Source organism: Acipenser ruthenus, chromosome 9 (genome assembly GCF_902713425.1).
Source record: "Acipenser ruthenus chromosome 9, fAciRut3.2 maternal haplotype, whole genome shotgun sequence".
NCBI lineage: Eukaryota > Metazoa > Chordata > Actinopteri > Acipenseriformes > Acipenseridae > Acipenser > Acipenser ruthenus.
This window is the reverse complement of record NC_081197.1, coordinates 48,792,268-48,815,897: the sequence shown is the minus strand read 5'-3', so window position 1 is coordinate 48,815,897 and position 23,630 is coordinate 48,792,268. Positions and strand designations below refer to the sequence as shown.

General features: G+C 41.4%; 1 protein-coding gene across 13 annotated transcripts in view; it reads right to left on the bottom strand.

Moving 5' to 3' along the window:
* Positions 1-23,630, bottom strand: part of LOC117405667 (dystrophin-like) — a 689,570-nt gene that overhangs the window by 346,914 nt on the left and 319,026 nt on the right. For all 13 annotated transcript variants that reach the window (XM_034008883.3, XM_059030144.1, XM_059030147.1 and 10 more), the window contains one exon: positions 10,355-10,527. In XM_034008883.3, the coding sequence (XP_033864774.3) occupies positions 10,355-10,527 (173 nt within the window). The remainder of the gene's footprint in view (positions 1-10,354; positions 10,528-23,630) is intronic.

Sequence of the window (23,630 nt, the reverse complement as noted above, 5' to 3'; positions counted from 1 at the left end):
TTCTGCGTTGATTTCCGCAAGGTAAACGCTATTGCCAAGTTTGATGCGTATCCCATGCCTCGGGTCGACGAACTCCTAGATAGACTGGGGACGGCGAGGTTCATCTCCACTCTGGATCTGACGAAGGGATATTGGCAGATCCCGTTAACTCGTAGTTCTAGAGAGAAAACCGCATTTTCAACACCAGAGGGGCTGTTTCATTTTACAACCATGCCGTTTGGGTTACATGGTGCGCCTGCTGCCTTCCAGAGACTGATGGACCAGGTTTTACACCCACATCGTGAATATGCGGCAGCGTATATTGATGATGTGGTCATTTACAGCTCCACCTGGCGAGAGCATTTGGCTAGGATCACAGCCGTCCTTCAGTCTCTAAGGGCAGCCTGGCTGACAGCTAACTTGCGAAAATGTGCGTTTGCCAAAAAAGAAACGCAATATTTGGGGTTTGTAATGGGGAATGGCAGGGTGAAACCCGTTGTCTCCAAGGTCCAGGCCTTGGTAGACGCGGCAATCCCCAAAACCAAGGCTCAAGTGCGGTCGCTACTGGGGTTAGCCGGTTATTACCGCCGCTTTATCCCCGAGTATGCCACAGTGGTTAATCCCTTAGTTGACCTCACCAAAAAGAGCGCACCAAATTCAATTAAATGGTCAGAAGAATGTCAGGGGGCGTTTAATACTGTTAAGCAGAGACTTTGCCAGGCCCCTGCTCTCATCACGCCAGACTTCACTAAGAGATTCATCCTCCACACCGATGCTTCGGATGTCGGCTTGGGTGCAGTCCTGTCTCAAATGGTAGGCGGAGTAGAACACCCTGTTCTGTACATAAGTAAAAAAATGCTCCCTCGGGAGCGCAACTACTCCGTCGTCGAAAAAGAGTGTTTGGCCATTAAATGGGCTACTCACTCTTTAAGATATTACCTGCTGGGACACTCATTTGATCTTGTCACTGACCACGCCCCACTCAAGTGGTTAAGCACAATGAAGGACAGCAATGCCCGGATAACTCGGTGGTATCTGGCATTGCAGCCCTTCATGTACCATATGGTACACCGTGCAGGGAAAGACCACCAAAATGCGGATTATTTTTCCCGGGAGGGGGGAGTAATGGGAAAGGTAGGTTTAGCCGAGTGTTCCTTCGGCTCCACTCTGAGCGGTGGGATATGTGACAGAGATCGAATGAGTCTTAGTGTTAGATCTCCCTTTCGACCTGTGAGAGCACGGTGTACGAGGAACAGAGTACCCTTAATGAAATGGCACGACAATTTATTCCGTAGGGTAGATGGAAGTCGGTCAGTTCGGAAGGGGGCGGAGCTATGGCACCCGAGCTCAGTGACCCAGACGGTAAGCGGCGTGGCATCCGAGGACTGGAGGAGCGGATGCGCTCGTTAACCTCGGGGTCATGGGCAAGGGTATAAATAGGGGGCATGGCTTGAGTGATCTGTTCCTTTGCATATGGTTAAATTATATGACCAAGAAGGAGCCCGTTTGTGAGATCGACCGTGAGTGTTTTGTGTCTGTGTTCTAACACTGTGTGTCTTGTGTGTTGTTGTCTCACTAAAGATTACTGAGCACGATCCGGAGCTGCAGCCGCAGGCCAGCGACAAACCCGGACTTCACCACTCACCTTTTCACTACTGGAACTGTCTTTTGTTTTGCACCTTTTAGCACTTAAATCACGCACTGTCTTTGTGTTTGTGTTTAGTGTGGGTGTCGGAACGGGACTTTGGGGTTGCGGGTCAAACCCGTAGGATTATAACGAGAAGTGATACACGCCGCTGTATCACTTCCAGCATTATTATTAGTTACAGGTTTTGCCTTGAGGCTCTGGACATTTATTAATTTAAATAAACACCCTTGCACCTGTACCAACGTTTGTCTGTGTGATTCTTCTGCACTGCACTCACCTGCACGTCATTACCACTTTGCCACAACAAGTTACAATTCACACAGTAGATTTAACAATAAATATATTTCTGCAGATCATTTAACAGGTACACACAAACACCAAAGAGCATTACAGTCAAATGGTTTTAAGTCAGTAAGAAGAAAGAAAAATAACGCAACTTTATAACCTTCGGCCTTGTTCTTAAAAAGACCAGCTTGTCTGATAAGACTGTAAAACACACAAACATATACCAGAAATATAACGTACAGTTTTCTCTGACAGTTTTGTGTAAAGTAAATTGGCTGTCCCTCATGTCACTAATTCATTTCAATGACAATAAGATATTTAAGCTGTTTCTCTCTATTGCAAGTCAACTTCAAATTGATTGTGACAGTATGCACTTAATTGGCTGATCCTGTTTGTATCTGAGACTGTTCTTATTGAGGGGTGCCCTGGAAAAACTTGACATCACTTAACAAAACCTAATTTCTGAAAATGGTATGGGGTTGGTAATATGAAGCAAGGTTATCTCCAGCTTCGCCTCAACAATTAACAATAAAACAAAACAAAAAAACATGTAATCAGTGCACTTTATAGTTCAATTTTTCTCTTTTTTCTTTGCTTTCTCATTAAGTTAATGCATGGATAACTACTGTATAGTGAGGTGAGCAGAGAACTTTCTTTATGAAATGATACACTAGTTCAATAGGGGTGAGGCTGTTTTTTTTGTTTCTAAGCAAGCATGGAGGACTAGGTAACCATTGCAATTGCTACAACTGAAAAAATGATTCTAGTATGTAGTCTAGTTTAAAAGTAATGTTTCATGAAAGGTGACATTGTGATTGAATGCATACCATACTATATATAAAAACAGGTGAACAAATACTGACATTAGCAACTGTCTCAATCAGTATTAAAGGCATGCCCAAAAACACAGAAACAAAAGCCCTTTGTGCACAGGTAAAAGGTAAAGATATATTTAATGAAAGGAATAAAACAATTAATGATATAAAACTATCGAGCAACTACTCAGAACAATAATAATCTGCTTCCACCTGGAACTAAGCTTCTTCTTACAGAATCATTACAAAATACTGTTAGAATTCTCTTACTCCTTTCAGAAAATTTTTCTTGGCCTATGTTGGAAAAGTATGCTAATAGTCTGCTTACTGCAACAGTACTAAATTGTATTTGCCGTTGTGCTTTGACTATGTACCTGGGAACATAGTAATCGTAAACCTATACATCATATACTGTACAGTAGATTTCAAGCAGAATACATGATAAGCAGTTTCATACAGTGCATACAATGTTTCTTCATAAAGGTGTAGTTGCTTTAAAAGGTATAATTCAAAAGACCTTAAAAAACACATGAGGATTTAAACTGTGATACTCATTTTGCAAAACTGAACCTAACCGACCAACTAACCCTAAGTTAGTGTGACCTAAATCCCGATTTCCGGGGACAGTCCCTGGGTGAGGCACTGTGTCACTGGCCAAACAATGTCCCTGAAAGAATCTCCAGTTCACAAAACACGTCCCTGAATACCCTTACTTTTAATTTCTCACATGTGTCACATGTGTTCCCTTTTTGAAGCAGCTGTACCACACACTACGAGATTCGGTGTAAAGTGAAAATGGCATTGTCAAAAAAGCGTAAATGCCTTTAACAACCAGCTTCAAAAGGATTTTCCATATTTACAACCAACCAGAAAAGAAACACCTGTATTATGTTCAGTATGCCAGTCTGTATTTTCCATTTCGAGTGGAGGCAGGATATCCATAAATGAGCACGAAGGTACCACTAAACATAAAGCTGCTCTTACAGCACATGCTAGTTCAAGTTCTGTTACCGATTTTTTTTGCAAAGTTAAGCCTACACAGAGTGAGTATGACCTTGCTGTGCAAGAAGGAACGTATACCTATCATATCGTTACACATAATCACAGTTTCAGAGCAATGGACTGTACTTCCAATTTAAATGTTGAAAATCGATAAGTATTCAACATATAAAAAATTAACTGTAGCAAATGCAATCTAGTGGATAAACTGTTCTAGGAATAGAATATAACTTCCTGTTTTAGGGTATGTAAGAAATGTATTGTGTTTGTTGAAAATGTGCAACTCAAAGGAGTTGCCTCATAAATGCAGAGAATTTGATCATTGCCCCATTTCTGAGTTAATTTGAATATAATCAATTGAGGTTGATAACATATTATTAGTTTGGTAGATCACGTCTAAACTAAATTAACACGGAAAAACTAATGTGCTAAATTAGGTACTGGAATGTTGGGTTCCATTCTGAATGTTCTGAATTCATTCTCGTGCATTTTGATACGAAACATGATCGATTACAACGAGAAACGAGTATTGAAAATACTAATGCAAAGTAGACACTTTGTGTGATCAGCCATAATGAATATTAGTATATTAACCATGTATGCTGATAATGTTATGGTTGATGTAATCGTTTGACTATGAAATCAAAGAACTGTATACTATTCACGCATATCTCTAACCAATCGCCTTTCCTTTCTGTAATATTAGATTAGTTGTGCACCCTTTTCATTCTTAAATAAACTACTGTTTTATATTTCTGACACATGTGAGTGTTGATTATTGTTATGGCAATCCCAGGAAGAACTGCTCTTTCAAAAAAACATGCAAAGAACCAGAACCTGAAAATCATGTAATAAACACACATTACCTGAAAGGGTCTCTTGTGCCAATCATTTGTGTTACTTTTGAATGTCATTCATATGAGCTGTATCAAGAGATGCCAACCTATAGGCCTCAACCGAAGAAGCAGGTGTTTTATGGGGCTACCTATTGTTAGCATAAGTACATTATGTATTTTGACATTTAAATGCAGCAAAGCCAACACTAGCAAATACCATCTATGTTGTCCTGTAACTTAACATCTGTAAAGATAATTACATTCCTTTATAGATCACAACAGTTAGGTAAAGATCAACAAGAATCTCTTGTTTTGTGCTGCCCTGCACAATTGTACTTGCAAGTTGAGGGTTGTGGCCTAGTGACTCAACAGCCATCTGTACGGGTCAAAGAACTGAATAAAACACAAACATCCGAATGACATCAATAAGTACCACGTTAGAAGACAGCCACCACCATTCATCCTGGCATTCTACAACACATATTGATAATATAGTGTACAGTACAGGATCACACATTTCCTCAACTCTGTCATATTGCTAGATTTCTGAGCTTCATAAACTGAATAATGGTTGCTTTCAAAACTGTTAGGAAGCTGAGCTGAGAAATGAAAATATTCACAATCTGAGTTCAAAGTATTACAATCCAGGCTGTGGAATAAACTGATAAAAACAGTACTGCAGAAGCAGGCAGTGGGACAAACTGATGAATTTATATAACTGTTCCTGAATTGTCTGTCACCATGACAACAGTTAAGCCTGCGTGCACAATGATGAGTTGCTGTCAGCAGAACATAGGCCAGTGAAGGGCAGGGTCTAATTTCAGAACGTCCCATGAATTTTACACTAAAATTCTGTTAAGAGCACACCTTTTTGAAGCACAGGCAGTAGCTTCGCTCTGTTTCACTGCTTATAAAGAAGCAGTGAGCTACTGCAGTAAGACATAATTTCAAAGCGTTTTACTGTTACATAAAAAATAAGTCAAAAGGAAAAAAACAGAATTTTCTAAATTTCTAAAACAAATAGGAAAGAAGATGTTGTCTCCAACCCATCCAATGCAACGCTCCCCAGCTCTCCTGACTGTAAGACTCACCCTGCACGCCACGTGGTGGTGCCTTTACCAGAGACTCAGAATTACTAGTATTTAGTTACATCTGCAACTCAATTATTCGGATATGACAAGTTTTACTTTTTTTTTTTTTTTTTTTTTTTTTAACAATACTGTAACTTTGCAGTTTAATATCTGTTACCATCATTTCAATATGGTTTATTGCACGTTTTTTTACAAGGGTATAAAAATGTAGTCAAATGCAATTAGAAAAGGTATTAAATCTATGGACCTTATTCACAAAATGTAAGAAGGGTTTTAAGGAATATTTATCCAAGGGCTGTTTTTTAAAGATATTTTACAAACATTCTCTTAGGTTAAATGGTGCTTTGAAAAAATAGAATCAACTAAAACCCTCTTTAGGTTTCATGAACGGCAAACTTGGATTTAATTAATAAAAATGGTGCTTAACAAAAATATTAATTAAAACAGTCCTGAGAGACAAATATATAGAATCCCATTTCTGACAGAGACACACTCTTCTGCTGAAATGGAACTGAGCCCTTCATTAATCACAATGCTACAGACCACTGACTGGGTGACAGACATCTTATTATTCATTCAGATGTGACTGTGTGTGGGATGTCTGAAAAGTGACAAAAATCCAAAGATTTTACAGACAGGTTAATATATAACTACTAAGGCAGGCATATTGTCAAATTACAATAGTAATACTGTCGAGTATGGTAAAGTGTGGTTGACAAAAGTGATTATTTTAATTTATTTCCTGCAGCATTTCTTAAAAAAAAAAAAAAATTAAGATGGCTTTTAGAAACATGCATTGTGAAGGGAATTCTGTCATCTCTCATCCCACCTTTTTGGGGTAGATACTGGCTAAACAAAACTATTATTTACTGGCATGCCTGTGTAAGTTTTAGCCCCAGAAAGGAAATTAAGCTTATAATGAAATTGCAAGAGTTTGTGTCTCAGAGATGGATCAGGGAGTTCACTTTCTTAGTGATGCAGAAAGTAGTTGCCTGGTGGAAGAAAACTATTTTAGATAGCTGCTGCTGTTTATGCCCGTGTATGCTGCAGTGTAAGTCAATGACAGTCGTGTCAGCTGGTGAACTTCAAGCTATTCTGGTCTAGGAACCATAAGGAATCGTTTTCTGGTTTTATGACAGGATAGGATAAAGGGTTTGCATCGAGAAACTGCCTAACATTACAGAAATAATATATCATACCTTTTGGCAGGAATATGATACTGGCATTAAAAATGATGGTGACGCTACTGTATACGAAAACAGTTGTGCTGCTGAGAGTAAAATGTGCTGTGGAAGGTGCATTGCAAACACTAAATGCAAAGACTACTTTTTTTTTATTTCTCCCTGTGGTCAAGCAGCTGTTGAGTGGCGGGTGTGGTGATGTCACGGACCAGGAAGTACCAGAAACAAAACAATGGATGGGCGGGTGAAGCTGAACGCTACTGCGCTCAGCATATTTATTAAATAATAAAACAAAACAAAAGATTCAAACAAACAACAAAACAAAAGGGCGCGTTGGCCAAACAAATAAACAAACAAATAAGCGTGCTGGTTTTAGCACCAGCACGATACTTAGCAGTTGTTTTTAAACCTAGTTTGTCTCTCCTCGCTCTCTCCGCTCCCCGTACTCTCCACTGTACACTCTCCCCCGCAGCACAGACAGCTGCAGGTTCTTATACTGTGGCCGTGGGGTTAACTAGCTGTTAATTATCTTATTACTCCTCGGCCACAGTCTGCACGAGTTTAGTAAGGATGCGTGACTGACAGCTAGTTAAATAAATCAGTAGCTGATCAGCCACGCATCCTCACGAGATTTTTAAAATATAAAAACAATAACAAATACGCAGCACTTTTATCCGCGCCGCAAACTATAATACAAATAATAATAAACAGTGCACATATAAATATAGGGGCGGGACACTCCGCCACACTCCCTTTGCACTAGTCGTCCGCCTGATGTTTCACTTTGAAGATTTTAGCACTGGTTCGGAATGCTGTAACCAGTGTGCAAACACATACCAGATCAACCAGTCATATCAATCCTGTTCTGTGGACTCTCCACTGGTTGTCAGTGCAATATCTATTGAGAGGTCCTGACACCTTTTATGCCACCAATTTGTAGAGGGACCTCAGTGGTCAAGGTGCATGAATAGATCTTCAAACAATTCTATTACTAAGCTCAGTGTTTGTAAAAACACAAAAATGACTTAATTCTGCCTAACTCCACTTGTTTAAATTCAAATTCATTTCAGTTTACCAGTGGTTAAAACATGCACATGGGATTCCAATTGATTACTGCAATTTACATTTGTTCTCTCAATTATTCAGTGTTCAAATTCAATTTTTTTTCCCAAATACATCTGTAGGAAATAATATAATGTGATTCTCTTGTATTGCCTCGGTATTACAGTTATCACATAAATTCTGGTTCTATTGATGATTGGACAGCTTGGCTGTTTGATGCAAACTGACTTAGATGCAAACTGTTTCTTTCCCATGAAATGTACCTTTCCTACTTTTATTTCACATTTTTTATTTTGTCTGCAAAAGCCCTCAAAGGATTGTGCTTGAGTGGTTTTGTATTTAAGTGGCTTGGAAGGATTTGACCGGGGGTCGCCCTCCATCTCGCTGAGAGCCGTCTTTGAGGTGGTGAGGCCCCTACACCACGATTGCAATTACAATGGTACAGTATTTGAAACTTTGAGTATCAAACCGGAGGCAGCATGTGTCAGCAGAACTCTGTCAGCTAATCTTCAACTCTGAGCAATATTTTCTAGAGTAGGATGGTGATGCAAAATGAAAACCACTTTCAAGTAGCACCAATTCCAGGCGTTAATGTCTGGCAGCTCTCATAAATTATTTTTTGGTTTAAACACTGTTACAAGCTGCCTTTCATGGGAGCCTTCTATGGCCCATCAAGGCGAGGAAGAACCGGCATCTAAGGACAAGTACCTATCAGCAGCATTACAAGTGTTACCATTTGAAGTCAATAAACACCTGTCTATAAGTTATGATTAATGATAAAAAAAACAAAGAAACAACTGAAAGATAACTTAGGTCAGGGCTATGTTATTCAATAGACAGCATCTATGCTTTACCAACTCCCCAAAGATAAGGGGACAAACTCAACATGTATCACATACTCATGTATTCACCTCTCTGTCTTCTTCCAAACATCACTTCCTATTTGCAAGGAAAGGGGGGAGAAGACAAACTTCAAGATATGACACTCATGAATAGGAAGGGTTTATGTCCAAGGCTAAAGGCTTAAAGAGACACTTGATGTGGGTCTGAAATACAGTATCACAGTCAACTAATGCATTCTTCTTGTTGCTTTGAATGCTTAGGTACATGACTCTGTTTCAGTCAATCATGGTGGCTTTTTAATGCAGAAGTAAAAAGCACCCATGTGGCCACTATGGATCTGATAACTGAAAAAGGAAATGCTATCTAGTTAAACAAGAATCATTAGTTAAGATAACTGTAATATTTCAGACCCTACCAAGTTGCCCTTTAATACAGCCTGTGCAGATGAATGGCAAGATACTGCAACAGATACTGTATACCAATCGAATATAAGGCTAGATAGCATGGTCAGTAATCAGTAATTTTTTTTTAAATATATATTTTTATATATTCTTTTTGTCTTCTTTAATGAAATGGAGTGTTTAATGCAGCCTCCATTCTAATGAGCAGCTGGCTTCCCCCGCAATGTGCTACAGAGTGAAGGTCACAGAGGATGTTCTCTGGAGTTCTGAATTCTGATCTCTGTTTACACTACAATAATGAAGGTCCAGGCTAACAGACTAATTTCTATTCTAAAGAGATAAGCATTTTTTAAAAGGGTTAGAGAGGAAGACAAAGAGGACAGGGATCTCATCGTTTTGCATTTCCAAACCTCCCGTGTCTCATCTCTTGCACTCACTCCAGAGTTAGCCAACTGTAATTAATTAAACCTCATGGATCTCGGTCAGGTTGCAAGTAGAGCAGTCATTATCTCACAAGTGGGTGTCCTCTAAAGCTAATGGGACTTATTGAAACTTGCTTTAAAGGCATCACAATCAATCCTCTTCAAACAATAACTTAAAAACATTGAAAAAGAAAAGAAAATCACCATACTGAGATAAAAGAAGCAGATTTAGACAACCTAGAAATGAATACAACTGAGGAAAACACAAAGTGCCAGACAAAATGGACTATGAAAGTTTTCCGTGACTGGCTAACTGAAAATTGACATTGATTTAAAAACAAAATGTCACAACAGCAGCAGCAGCAGCTCCGCCTACTGGACAAAACCCATATATACACATTGAAGCAATGAATGGCAACATCCAGTTCAATATCTACAAAGCCTAAACAAGAAGCTATTATAGAAGCCCCAAAAATAAAATATTATAGAAAACGGTTTAAAATCAAAAGTTTTATTGTTAAGCTAACAATTTGAGTTACTGTGGTACTACTTTTCTCTCAGTGGAAGGTTATATAAATACAACATTATTTTAAAAAAGTTTAAAGTCTTTATTTACCAACAACAACACACTCATAGACCCATTTAATAATAGCAATAATACACTCCAGGGTCTGTGTGTTATCATGAGATATCACCAATTCTTGACAGCACACCCAAGGCGTGGTGATATCTCGTGATAACACACACCCTGTCGTGTATTACTGCTTAAATAACTCCAGTGGTATTACTCACGCATGACGGTCCTTGTACAACTTGTTAAGTTTTTCCCAGTTTACATCCAGCTGAGTCAGGGCCTCTTGGATCTGCTCAGTTTCCACGGGTGAGGCACTCTGAAGGGCTGCTGCTTTCTTACTGTGGACACCCTCCACCCGACTGGCCAGCTGCCCCAGGTTGTATTTCACATTCTGATGAAATGAGGGAGATAAGAGTTAATCCGAGCAGGAATAAATCTATCAACGACTTAAAAAAAACAAAAAAACAATTGTTAACAACTGGGATATCATGAGTAACTCCTTTTTTTATGAGGGCCCTTTTCAACAAGAAAATATTATAGTACATGTACAGTATATACATACAAAACATACAGTAAAATACAAGGTGTACCCTTTCATGATTTCCATTACACGAGAGTAGATGTTAAAACTTCATGCTGATTTGAACTCGGCTCTCGCCAAGATAAGCACCAACTAAGACGTAGCTTTACAGTAAACTAATGTGATCCATATGCGTCTCCATCCATTTACGTTTCCTTCCATATGATGATGTAGATATCCTTCTGTCTGGTGTTAATGGCTGAAGTGTAATGCTGGCTCCAGGGATCAGCTTATTTTGCCTCCCTAGCGCATCAGCACACACAACGGCTGCGATGCTGGCTCCGGGGATCAACCAAAGTGCGGCCTCCCCAGCGCATCAGCATGACAACCGTCTGGATTGAGCTAAGTAGGGTACATCTCTGGGGTTTTCAAGTGGGCACCTTCCATCCTCAGTGTTTCGTCGACTAGCCCACGACACCTCAAGAGGGCTCGACGGTGATTCTGGCGTCCCAGCATCACCCCCCTCCGTCCCCCACTCAACTCAGCCCAGCTTACTTACCTGTCCCCAGCCAGAATCTTTCCGTCTCAACCACAGCCAGTTGCTGCTCCTCTCTGCTGCTTCAGATAAGTTCTTCACTGTGCGACGCAACTCTTGGCCACTGAATCCGACGTCTCTGAGAAACCGGGTTGTAGAGTGTGCCACAAATCCTCGACAACCCACTTCCACTGGGTAAACCCGAACTCTCCATCCTCGCTGTTCCGCTTCAGTGGCTAGTTGAGCATACCGCAGTTTCTTCCTCTCATACGCCTCATCTACAGCGTCCTCCCATGGCACTGTTAACTCTACCAGGTGAACAAGGCGTGCTGATCCAGACCACAAGACAATATCTGGTCGAAGGTTAGTGGTGGCAATCTCAGGTGGAAAAATAAGCCGTTGACCAACATCTGCCAGCATATTCCAGTCTCTAGCAGCTTCCAGTTGTCCTGGGCGAGGATTGGTTTTAACACCTTTTCTTGGTGGTTGCTCTCCTGGGCGGAGGAATGTTGTCTTTTGTGTGTAATGTTTTGATGGAACAGGTGGCAACTTATTGGTCATGTTACGCTTGTCTTCCAATGCTAAGGCCAAACATCGCAGCACCTGGTCATGGCGCCAAGTAAACCGACCTTGGCTAAGAGCCACCTTACATCCTGTCAAAATGTGCCTTAATGTTGCAGGTGATGAACACAAAGGACATGAGGGATCCTCTCCTACCCAGAGGTTTAGGTTCTGTGGTGATGGGAGAACATCATATGTTGACCTGATGAGGAAACTGATCCTGCTCTGTTCCATTGACCATAGGTCTTGCCAGCCAATCTTGCGTTGTTCCACACTCTCCCATCTCATCCATTCTCCCTGTTTGGCCTGGGAAATGGCCTTTATACACCTCATCCTCTCCTCCTGCTTTTGCACCTCGTTGACTACCAGCTTCCTTCTTTGAGCTGGGGCCGCCTTGTGCCATGTAGGAGGAGTTGAACTGAAACCAAGACCCCCTCTTCCATGCTGAACTTGCCCCATGATATCACCAATTCGAAGGGCAGCCTTTGCATCTTCCACAGCTTTCTTTGCCGCCCACTTTCTTCCAGTTTTCAACACAGGTGCTGCCTCCCTTACGCATTTATCGCGTGACTCTACTAATGTCATTTCCAGTCTGACCTTGGCGCACTTAAACTCCTCGGTTAGAGCAGAGACTGGTAGCTGCAGTATTCCTTTACCATAAAGTCCCACTCTGCTGAGGCAGCGTGGAACTCCCAACCATTTCCTGATGTATGAACTGATTAAAGCTTCCAGCTTCTCTACTGTTGTCAAAGAAACCTCGTACACAGTCAGTGGCCACAGCAACCTCGGCAGTAGACCAAACTGAAAGCACCAGAGTTTTAGTTTACCTGGTAGAGCGCAGCTGTCTATGCTCTTCAACCCTTCCACTGCTTGTTGTCTAACTTCTCCCACACGAACTGTGTCCTTTAGATCCCCGTCGTACCATCTCCCAAGACTCTTCACTGGCTTCTCAGACACTGTTGGTATTGCCTCACCATTAATGAAGAATGTTTTATCTACTACTTTGCCTTTAATTATAGAGATGCTCCTTGATTTAGTGGGCTTGAATTGCATTCGTGCCCATTCAATGTTATTGGTTAATTTGCCCAATAATCGATTAGTGCAGGCTACTGTTGTAGTCATGGTTGTCATGTCATCCATGTATGCTCGAATTGGTGGTAGTCGCATTCCAGAAGCCAAGCGCTCTCCTCCTACTACCCATTTTGATGCCCTAATGATTACTTCCATTGCCATGGTAAAAGCCAGTGGAGAAATGGTGCATCCTGCCATTATTCCAACCTCTAGGCATTGCCATGTAGTGCTGAATTCTGAAGTTGAAAAACTGAATTGCAAATCTCCAAAATAGGCTTTCACTAAATTTGTTATTGTCATCGGTACACTGAAAAAATCAAATGCTGCCCAAAGTAGTTCATGTGGCACTGAACCATATGCATTAGCCAAATCCAGGAATGTCACATGGAGCTCCTTCCTCTCCTTTTTAGCTGATTGAATTTGTTGCCAGATCACATTGATGTGTTCTAAGCAACCTGGGAAACCTGGAATGCCCGCTTTTTGTATTGAAGTGTCAATGAAGCAGTTCTTTAATAGGTAAGCTGACAATCTCTGAGCAATAATGCTGAAGAAAATCTTGCCTTCTACGTTTAATAGGGAAATGGGACGAAACTGACTGATGCTTGTAGAATCTTTTTCTTTAGGTATAAAGACTCCACCTGCTCGGCGCCATGCTCTTGGTACAACCTGTTTTTCCCATGCCACTTTCATCAATTTCCACAGAATTCGTAGAACTCCTGAAGCACTCTTGTACACTCTGTACGGAACTCCATTAGGCCCTGGAGATGATGAAGCCCTTGCTTTTTTCACAGCTTGCTCTATTTCTTTCCACTTAGGTGCACAGTCCTCCATTTGGTATTCTGGTGGATTGATAGGTGGGATGTCTGACGGAATTGACATAGGCTCCTGCCTTTTTGAATCTGTATGTGTTTCCTCCAAATATCTCTCCAGCTCAACCTTAGATGCTTTTAGTGTGCCATTCTTCTCACTGGTGAATAACTTCTTTACAAATTTGAATGGGTCTTTATAAAAGTTAGCTCTCGCACGCTCCTTCTTTTTGTAGCGTTTCCGTAGGCGCTCAGCTCTGCGCAATGTTGCAAGCTTATCTTTTATGACCCTTTGTAAGAGATTGAGTCCCTCCTTCTGACTTTGTTCTGCTCTTCTCCATTGGTTCCTCAGCTGTCTCCTTTCTCTAACTAAGCGTTCAATCTCCTGCTGCCGTCTAGACTTTCCAGGAATAGTTTGTACTTTTTCCTTCCTTTTTTCAACTCCAAACCTCTCACTTCCATATGCGTAGATGATGTCCCCAAATTTATCCAGCTTCTTTTCAACTGTTCCACTTAATCTTTCCAATGCAACGCAGAGATCTGTGTTTACTGTGTCCCATGCAGTTTTCTCACAAGCTCTTGGCCATTTAACTCCAGGCTTGTGCCCGTTGAGGTTCTTTTCTCTCTTATGCTGGTTTGTCTGACCGGGTTCACAAGGATCATTAGGTTCATCACTAACTGTGTCCATGCAAGTCCTCCTCACATCTATGACAGGGGTGCTGATATCCTGCGAACTGTGGTTTGCTTCCTGTCGCTGGATTTCATTCGACTGACTTGACTGACTTCGTAAGAAGTACTGATCAATGCGAGGCCCTTGTCCCTTCTCCCTCAAGCATTTCATTCTCCCTTGATGAATCTTCAAACCCCTGACCGTTGTCGCCTTGCTCCAGCCGCAGACACAAACCTGGAGTTCCATGTCTTTGTTAACTGCAGATCTTGAACTAGTCTTTTGTGAAGTACTCTCCATACTCATATCCGTTTCCGTTCCTAAGTCGTTAACCGTGTTGTCCAACGTTGAGTCATCTTCCGCCCCCGCTCTCGCAGACTCTAGGGGTATTTTTCTCTTTAATTTCTTAGAAGCCTTGGGCGGGTGTCTCCAGCATCCTGTAAACACAGAGCTGGATACTGCCGACAAGGGTAGCTAACCCTTACCAGCCCCAATGGGGTCTCTTTCCTCCTGTCAGCTGTCTCTCCAGGCTGTCACAAGGTCTTTCCCTTGTTGCCAGCTGCACTATTCACAGCAGTCACTGGACGTATCCAGATCTTCATGATTTCCATTACACGAGAGTAGATGTTAAAACTTCATGCTGATTTGAACTCGGCTCTCGCCAAGATAAGCACCAACTAAGACGTAGCTTTACAGTAAACTAATGTGATCCATATGCGTCTCCATCCATTTACGTTTCCTTCCATATGATGATGTAGATATCCTTCTGTCTGGTGTTAATGGCTGAAGTGTAATGCTGGCTCCAGGGATCAGCTTATTTTGCCTCCCTGGCGCATCAGCACACACAACGGCTGCGATGCTGGCTCCGGGGATCAACCAAAGTGCGGCCTCCCCAGCGCATCAGCATGACAACCGTCTGGATTGAGCTAAGTAGGGTACATCTCTGGGGTTTTCAAGTGGGCACCTTCCATCCTCAGTGTTTCGTCGACTAGCCCACGACACCTCAAGAGGGCTCGACGGTGATTCTGGCGTCCCAGCATCACCCCCCTCCGTCCCCCACTCAACTCAGCCCAGCTTACTTACCTGTCCCCAGCCAGAATCTTTCCGTCTCAACCACAGCCAGTTGCTGCTCCTCTCTGCTGCTTCAGATAAGTTCTTCACTGTGCGACGCAACTCTTGGCCACTGAATCCGACGTCTCTGAGAAACCGGGTTGTAGAGTGTGCCACAAATCCTCGACAACCCACTTCCACTGGGTAAACCCGAACTCTCCATCCTCGCTGTTCCGCTTCAGTGGCTAGTTGAGCATACCGCAGTTTCTTCCTCTCATACGCCTCATCTACAGCGTCCTCCCATGGCACTGTTAACTCTACCAGGTGAACAAGGCGTGCTGATCCAGACCACAAGACAATATCTGGTCGAAGGTTAGTGGTGGCAATCTCAGGTGGAAAAATAAGCCGTTGACCAACATCTGCCAGCATATTCCAGTCTCTAGCAGCTTCCAGTTGTCCTGGGCGAGGATTGGTTTTAACACCTTTTCTTGGTGGTTGCTCTCCTGGGCGGAGGAATGTTGTCTTTTGTGTGTAATGTTTTGATGGAACAGGTGGCAACTTATTGGTCATGTTACGCTTGTCTTCCAATGCTAAGGCCAAACATCGCAGCACCTGGTCATGGCGCCAAGTAAACCGACCTTGGCTAAGAGCCACCTTACATCCTGTCAAAATGTGCCTTAATGTTGCAGGTGATGAACACAAAGGACATGAGGGATCCTCTCCTACCCAGAGGTTTAGGTTCTGTGGTGATGGGAGAACATCATATGTTGACCTGATGAGGAAACTGATCCTGCTCTGTTCCATTGACCATAGGTCTTGCCAGCCAATCTTGCGTTGTTCCACACTCTCCCATCTCATCCATTCTCCCTGTTTGGCCTGGGAAATGGCCTTTATACACCTCATCCTCTCCTCCTGCTTTTGCACCTCGTTGACTACCAGCTTCCTTCTTTGAGCTGGGGCCGCCTTGTGCCATGTAGGAGGAGTTGAACTGAAACCAAGACCCCCTCTTCCATGCTGAACTTGCCCCATGATATCACCAATTCGAAGGGCAGCCTTTGCATCTTCCACAGCTTTCTTTGCCGCCCACTTTCTTCCAGTTTTCAACACAGGTGCTGCCTCCCTTACGCATTTATCGCGTGACTCTACTAATGTCATTTCCAGTCTGACCTTGGCGCACTTAAACTCCTCGGTTAGAGCAGAGACTGGTAGCTGCAGTATTCCTTTACCATAAAGTCCCACTCTGCTGAGGCAGCGTGGAACTCCCAACCATTTCCTGATGTATGAACTGATTAAAGCTTCCAGCTTCTCTACTGTTGTCAAAGAAACCTCGTACACAGTCAGTGGCCACAGCAACCTCGGCAGTAGACCAAACTGAAAGCACCAGAGTTTTAGTTTACCTGGTAGAGCGCAGCTGTCTATGCTCTTCAACCCTTCCACTGCTTGTTGTCTAACTTCTCCCACACGAACTGTGTCCTTTAGATCCCCGTCGTACCATCTCCCAAGACTCTTCACTGGCTTCTCAGACACTGTTGGTATTGCCTCACCAATTAATGAAGAATGTTTTATCTACTACTTTGCCTTTAATTATAGAGATGCTCCTTGATTTAGTGGGCTTGAATTGCATTCGTGCCCATTCAATGTTATTGGTTAATTTGCCCAATAATCGATTAGTGCAGGCTACTGTTGTAGTCATGGTTGTCATGTCATCCATGTATGCTCGAATTGGTGGTAGTCGCATTCCAGAAGCCAAGCGCTCTCCTCCTACTACCCATTTTGATGCCCTAATGATTACTTCCATTGCCATGGTAAAAGCCAGTGGAGAAATGGTGCATCCTGCCATTATTCCAACCTCTAGGCATTGCCATGTAGTGCTGAATTCTGAAGTTGAAAAACTGAATTGCAAATCTCCAAAATAGGCTTTCACTAAATTTGTTATTGTCATCGGTACACTGAAAAAATCAAATGCTGCCCAAAGTAGTTCATGTGGCACTGAACCATATGCATTAGCCAAATCCAGGAATGTCACATGGAGCTCCTTCCTCTCCTTTTTAGCTGATTGAATTTGTTGCCAGATCACATTGATGTGTTCTAAGCAACCTGGGAAACCTGGAATGCCCGCTTTTTGTATTGAAGTGTCAATGAAGCAGTTCTTTAATAGGTAAGCTGACAATCTCTGAGCAATAATGCTGAAGAAAATCTTGCCTTCTACGTTTAATAGGGAAATGGGACGAAACTGACTGATGCTTGTAGAATCTTTTTCTTTAGGTATAAAGACTCCACCTGCTCGGCGCCATGCTCTTGGTACAACCTGTTTTTCCCATGCCACTTTCATCAATTTCCACAGAATTCGTAGAACTCCTGAAGCACTCTTGTACACTCTGTACGGAACTCCATTAGGCCCTGGAGATGATGAAGCCCTTGCTTTTTTCACAGCTTGCTCTATTTCTTTCCACTTAGGTGCACAGTCCTCCATTTGGTATTCTGGTGGATTGATAGGTGGGATGTCTGACGGAATTGACATAGGCTCCTGCCTTTTTGAATCTGTATGTGTTTCCTCCAAATATCTCTCAAGCTCAACCTTAGATGCTTTTAGTGTGCCATTCTTCTCACTGGTGAATAACTTCTTTACAAATTTGAATGGGTCTTTATAAAAGTTAGCTCTCGCACGCTCCTTCTTTTTGTAGCGTTTCCGTAGGCGCTCAGCTCTGCGCAATGTTGCAAGCTTATCTTTTATGACCCTTTGTAAGAGATTGAGTCCCTCCTTCTGACTTTGTTCTGCTCTTCTCCATTGGTTCCTCAGCTGTCTCCTTTCTCTAACTAAGCGTTCAATCTCCTGCTGCCGTCTAGACTTTCCAGGAATAGTTTGTACTTTTTCCTTCCTTTTTTCAACTCCAAACCTCTCACTTCCATATGCGTAGATGATGTCCCCAAATTTATCCAGCTTCTTTTCAACTGTTCCACTTAATCTTTCCAATGCAACGCAGAGATCTGTGTTTACTGTGTCCCATGCAGTTTTCTCACAAGCTCTTGGCCATTTAACTCCAGGCTTGTGCCCGTTGAGGTTCTTTTCTCTCTTATGCTGGTTTGTCTGACCGGGTTCACAAGGATCATTAGGTTCATCACTAACTGTGTCCATGCAAGTCCTCCTCACATCTATGACAGGGGTGCTGATATCCTGCGAACTGTGGTTTGCTTCCTGTCGCTGGATTTCATTCGACTGACTTGACTGACTTCGTAAGAAGTACTGATCAATGCGAGGCCCTTGTCCCTTCTCCCTCAAGCATTTCATTCTCCCTTGATGAATCTTCAAACCCCTGACCGTTGTCGCCTTGCTCCAGCCGCAGACACAAACCTGGAGTTCCATGTCTTTGTTAACTGCAGATCTTGAACTAGTCTTTTTTAGTCTCAGAATTAAATTAGTCAGATAAAAAAAGTGGTGTTGCCGATAAACAACACAAAGACAGTAGAAGTAATAATGCTGGGTTGGTTTGTAGTGGCCTTCTGTCAGGGACATGATACGCCCATGATAACAGGGAAAGAGTTAAACTATGTTGCAAAAAAAGTGATTATTTTTTTGAACACTGCTTTCGTGAAAAGATATTACATCCAATATGCACAGCTAATGAATTCAATGAACACCTGCTAATACGATCAGTGAGCTTCCATGCATGCCTTCTGACAGCCCCTATGATTTTAATCATCTCTGCCAAATATGCTCCTGCTCAAATATCATCCATCTATGGTCAAGATGAGATGCAGCAATAGCTTTGAAGGCCAGCGTGCAGTAATAATAATAAAAAAAACAAACTGTTTTAAAGTTGCTCTGGGAGTTTTGCTAACACAATAATGATAAAGTCTTGCACTCCTAGCAGTATCCCTCAGAAATGAGTTATGAGTCTGAGCACCAAAATTATCTCCTGATGGAGATTCATTTCTGACCCGGCCAGATATATCTACTCTCCCACTTGCACTCTCCCATCAAGATTGAGTCGTTTCCAGCTTGGATATAAAGAATCCCATACTGTACCAACGCTCACTAGTTATGAACTCCTTTATAATGCATTATTAAATATATAAATACACAAATATTACAGACTTTCCACTGTACAATTCTCAGAGATTACTGTCTTCAACACACAGTCGATGAGTCGTCAGACCATAGCCAATTATCACACAGGCATTCACACAGGCACTGGCTTTAGTTGTGCAGTCCCTTAAGGGTGGCATGAGTAATTGCAAGAACTGAATTGCATTGTAAATCCACTGGAAACTGAATTCATATCCTTCACGAATGGGATATACTGTAGTACATACCTACACACTGTATGTCACAATTTAGTATGCATTGAGGTCTGTATATGTGGCACTGTGACAAAGCAGAAGCCCCACACATAAACAGTGTATCTTTATTTAAGTTTGGCAGGGATGGGGTTAATTCCGTCCCTGCCAAATACACATGTGGAATGTGGCTGGATCTTGATTGAATAATTGATCATCAATCAAGTCCCAGTGACATGGTATAAAAGGAAGAAAAACGCCTTTGTTTGGGGGAGGAGTTTAGGGTGAGTTTGTGAACGGTGGTTTTTGCAATGCAGTGAGGGCCATTGCCCAGGTTGGCTTGTTATTTTGTATAAACCTTTTGTTTTTGTTTTCTGCTTGTTAATAAAGGTGCACTCTGACACTTAAAACTGCAGCTCTCCTCTTCTGGGTCTCCTTCCTGCCGGGTAACAAGCCTACAGCCACCATGCTACCCTTTCACAGGCACTATTACTATCATTAGCACAAAAGTTACTTTCTGTATGACAACATTCAGAAACTGCTACTGACTTTACCCAGATATATAGCAGGCTATCACACTCACACTGTCACAATTAACATGATTACTTTTTTTTTTTTTTTTAATAATTTAGTCGTCGCCAATTATTTTTACCCCGGTTTTCACCCCAATTTAGCATGCCCAATTATTATCTGTATCCCCGGCTCACCGCTCGCAACCCCCCTGCCGACTCAGGAAACGGAGGCTGGAACACGCGTCCTCCGAAACGTGCTCCTTCCAAGCCGTCATTTTTCGCACTGCAGATCCACAGCAATGCTACCAGACCTATAGTGCCGGAGGACAACACAGATCTGGCGGCTCCGCTGCAGAGCCACAGGCGCCCTATCGGCCACAGGGGTCGCTGATGCGCGGTGAGCCGTGGATTCCCCTGCCGACCTAAGCCCTCCCTACACGGGCAGCGCTCAGCCAATTGTGCGCCGCCCCCTAGGAACTCTCGGTCACGGTCAGCTGTGACATAGCCTGGATTCGAACCAGCGATCTCCAGGCTATAGAGCACATCCTGCGAGGAGCGCCTTTACTGGATGCGCCACTCGGGAGCCCCCAACATGATTACTTTAATATTACACTGATCAATAAATAAATGTGGTGAACACTTTATCTTATAACAGTAATGCCCAACAGAGGAAACTGTGAAATTGACTTTAACTTCAACTCTTTACCTTATTTCCACAACTCTGCTGGTCTAATATAATCTTATGAGAGACACACATAATAGTCGTACTGTAGAGGGACAAATTATATAGAGTATCCATTCCGCTCTGTCAGATGAAATTAAGTGATTGATTAACTTCCTGTAGCCAATGTCCTTCACTTCCCATATTAAGTGCTAGCAAATGTGTCTCATTTATAACAGTCAGAACTGCAGTAAGAAAATGATATCCTTACTAGACAGATCTGAAAACATTTGCACCTCACTTCTTAACTAAATGCGCAGAGCAAAAATAAAAGATTGATTTTACAGTCTCAGTGGCTGGGGTTTAGTTTATTAGCAGTTTACAACAAACTACTATGTGTTGTACCATTCCGTCTCGCAGATCTTTATTCAAGATTAGTTCCAGCTTTTAATCTTGACTTTGCACGTCCAAGTGGAACAAATACAGTCAAAACAAGTTAACAAAAACTAATTCATAGCTTTCCATGGCTATCAGGGAATATTCTCACCATAGTAACAGATCTATAATTTATAGAAACAACTTTTCTTCATTCACACTACAGCAAAATGTTATCCTTAAACGGTGAGGTTGACAAGGCTGTCAAAAGAGCCTTGAATTTGCCATCCAAGAACAAATCAAATATATTATATAAAATATAACAATAATTAAAATTCAATTTTAAAAAAACCTAAAATCATTTAGTTTCAATTTTAAATAATCTTGTATTCACATTGTGTACAATGCAGCAGCATGATTTATTTTGTGTTACCAGTAGGCTAAAGTACAAAAAAGTGCGCTAGTTATTCATTTGATTTTAGTACTGTACTGTATAAGGTATAGGCCTACTGTACAGATTTATATTTGTACATAATGTAATGTGTAGCGTACCCAAAACACATGTGTGTTATTTGAGCGCAAAGATTTATATTTAAACTTCATCGAGAACTGTAAATGTATGTGTGTGCGATTTTATTGTATTGTTTTTTAAACCTGACATCTCCTTGGACAAACATGTCCAGTTTAGCGAGGGGCTACTGAATGATTAAGAAAAGCTTTTTTGGGGTAAAGGTTAGGGCCCCACTATAGAATCTGATGGGATAAAACTGCCTTTCATTTTATATTTTTATATATATATATATATATATATATATATATATATATATATATATATATATATATATATATATATATAATGAAAGTATTTCTTTGTAAATACTGAGAAAATTAATTTAATATACTTTTTTTTTTTTTATTGATTTTCAGTTTTAATAAAATCTTCAGTTAGTGTGTGAATGTGATTATTATTATTATTGGTCAACATTATAAAAACAAAGAAGCGCCATTTTACAGAAATATGAAACCAGTGTATGACAAAAATTAAAGTGAAATAAAGAGACATACCATCAATTTCCAATTGTTCTGTTATTTCTTACCAAATTGCGTCTTTCTTTGTATTGTCTTTATAACCACTGACACTGGCATCATAAAGAAGATTATATTTTTCAACTTTAATAATTAAATTCTCATTGATGTCCATTTCTCTTTTATTTATGTGGTAATTTCTGTGTGAATGAGACAGTGACAGTCTAACAGCCTCTCCTTCGACTCTGTCTGAGTAATGACATGTTTCGTACAGAAACATAGAGGTTCGCGCAGACAAAACGTCAGTTTGAGACAACAAGGCAATCTTTGGAGTAAAGGGGGAGTTTGCGTAGCAGCTACAGGAATATAGAATGGTAATGTACATCTCTTCATGGTGAATAATAGTGGCACTAACACCACACTGTACCTCTATGAATTCCATTGCCATGATCAATGTCTAGTGTGGCATCCACATGTTTGATGTTTGTTAGTTTGGGGTGGGGGTGGGGAACTGCATGCAGGGCAACATGAGGGGAAGTGTATATGTATGGTAAATCGTAACACACAGGTGCATGACAGAACGACTGCTAATAGTGCTGTAATATGAATCTGTCCTGGCATAACTTTCTGTTGGAGGGAATTGTAGATGTTCAATGGCATAACACAGTCTTTTGAAAGGGAGGAAGGGGTGATGGGCTGGCATTAGCATTCATAGTAACATGGAGAGGGAGAATGGGAGCGCTTTAAGAACAGGAGTTTTTCAGTGTCATACTGGATGAGCAACAGAATACAGTTTAATGAGATGGATGGCCTCTCCGTCACAGTTGGACTGTGTACGTTGTGCTGTAATACCAGTATGTTCTGTATTCGCCAGTGTTTTAGGACTATGTTGGCAGATAGTTCTGTAAATATCCATCCTGAATGGGAATTGTGAGCCACCCCTGTATGTGGATCAGCAGTGGTTCGACTCATAGAATATACATTTAATGCACTTCCTCCGCCTCCGCCTCTTCTGTTCCTGCTGCTTTCCTTCATTATCATTACACCACACCTGCTGCTTCCTGCTGCTGCACACTACCAACGGGCTAGCTACATCAACAGGCTCTACGGCGCCACAGTGAAAGAGGTCATCTCTTAGCATGAGATACATAGATAGATAATGATCATTATTATCATCAAATTATTGCTACACCATTTTAATATTCTGCACAAGATAATACCAGTAGCCTACTATGTTGCAGTGCTGTTGAATATAGTTGCATTATTATTATCATCATCATCATCATCATCATTATTATTATTATTATTATTATTATTATTATTATTATTATTATTATTATTATTATTATTATTATTATTATTGTTATTGTTATTATTATTAATAATAATAATAATAATAATAATAATAATAATAATAATAATAATAATAATA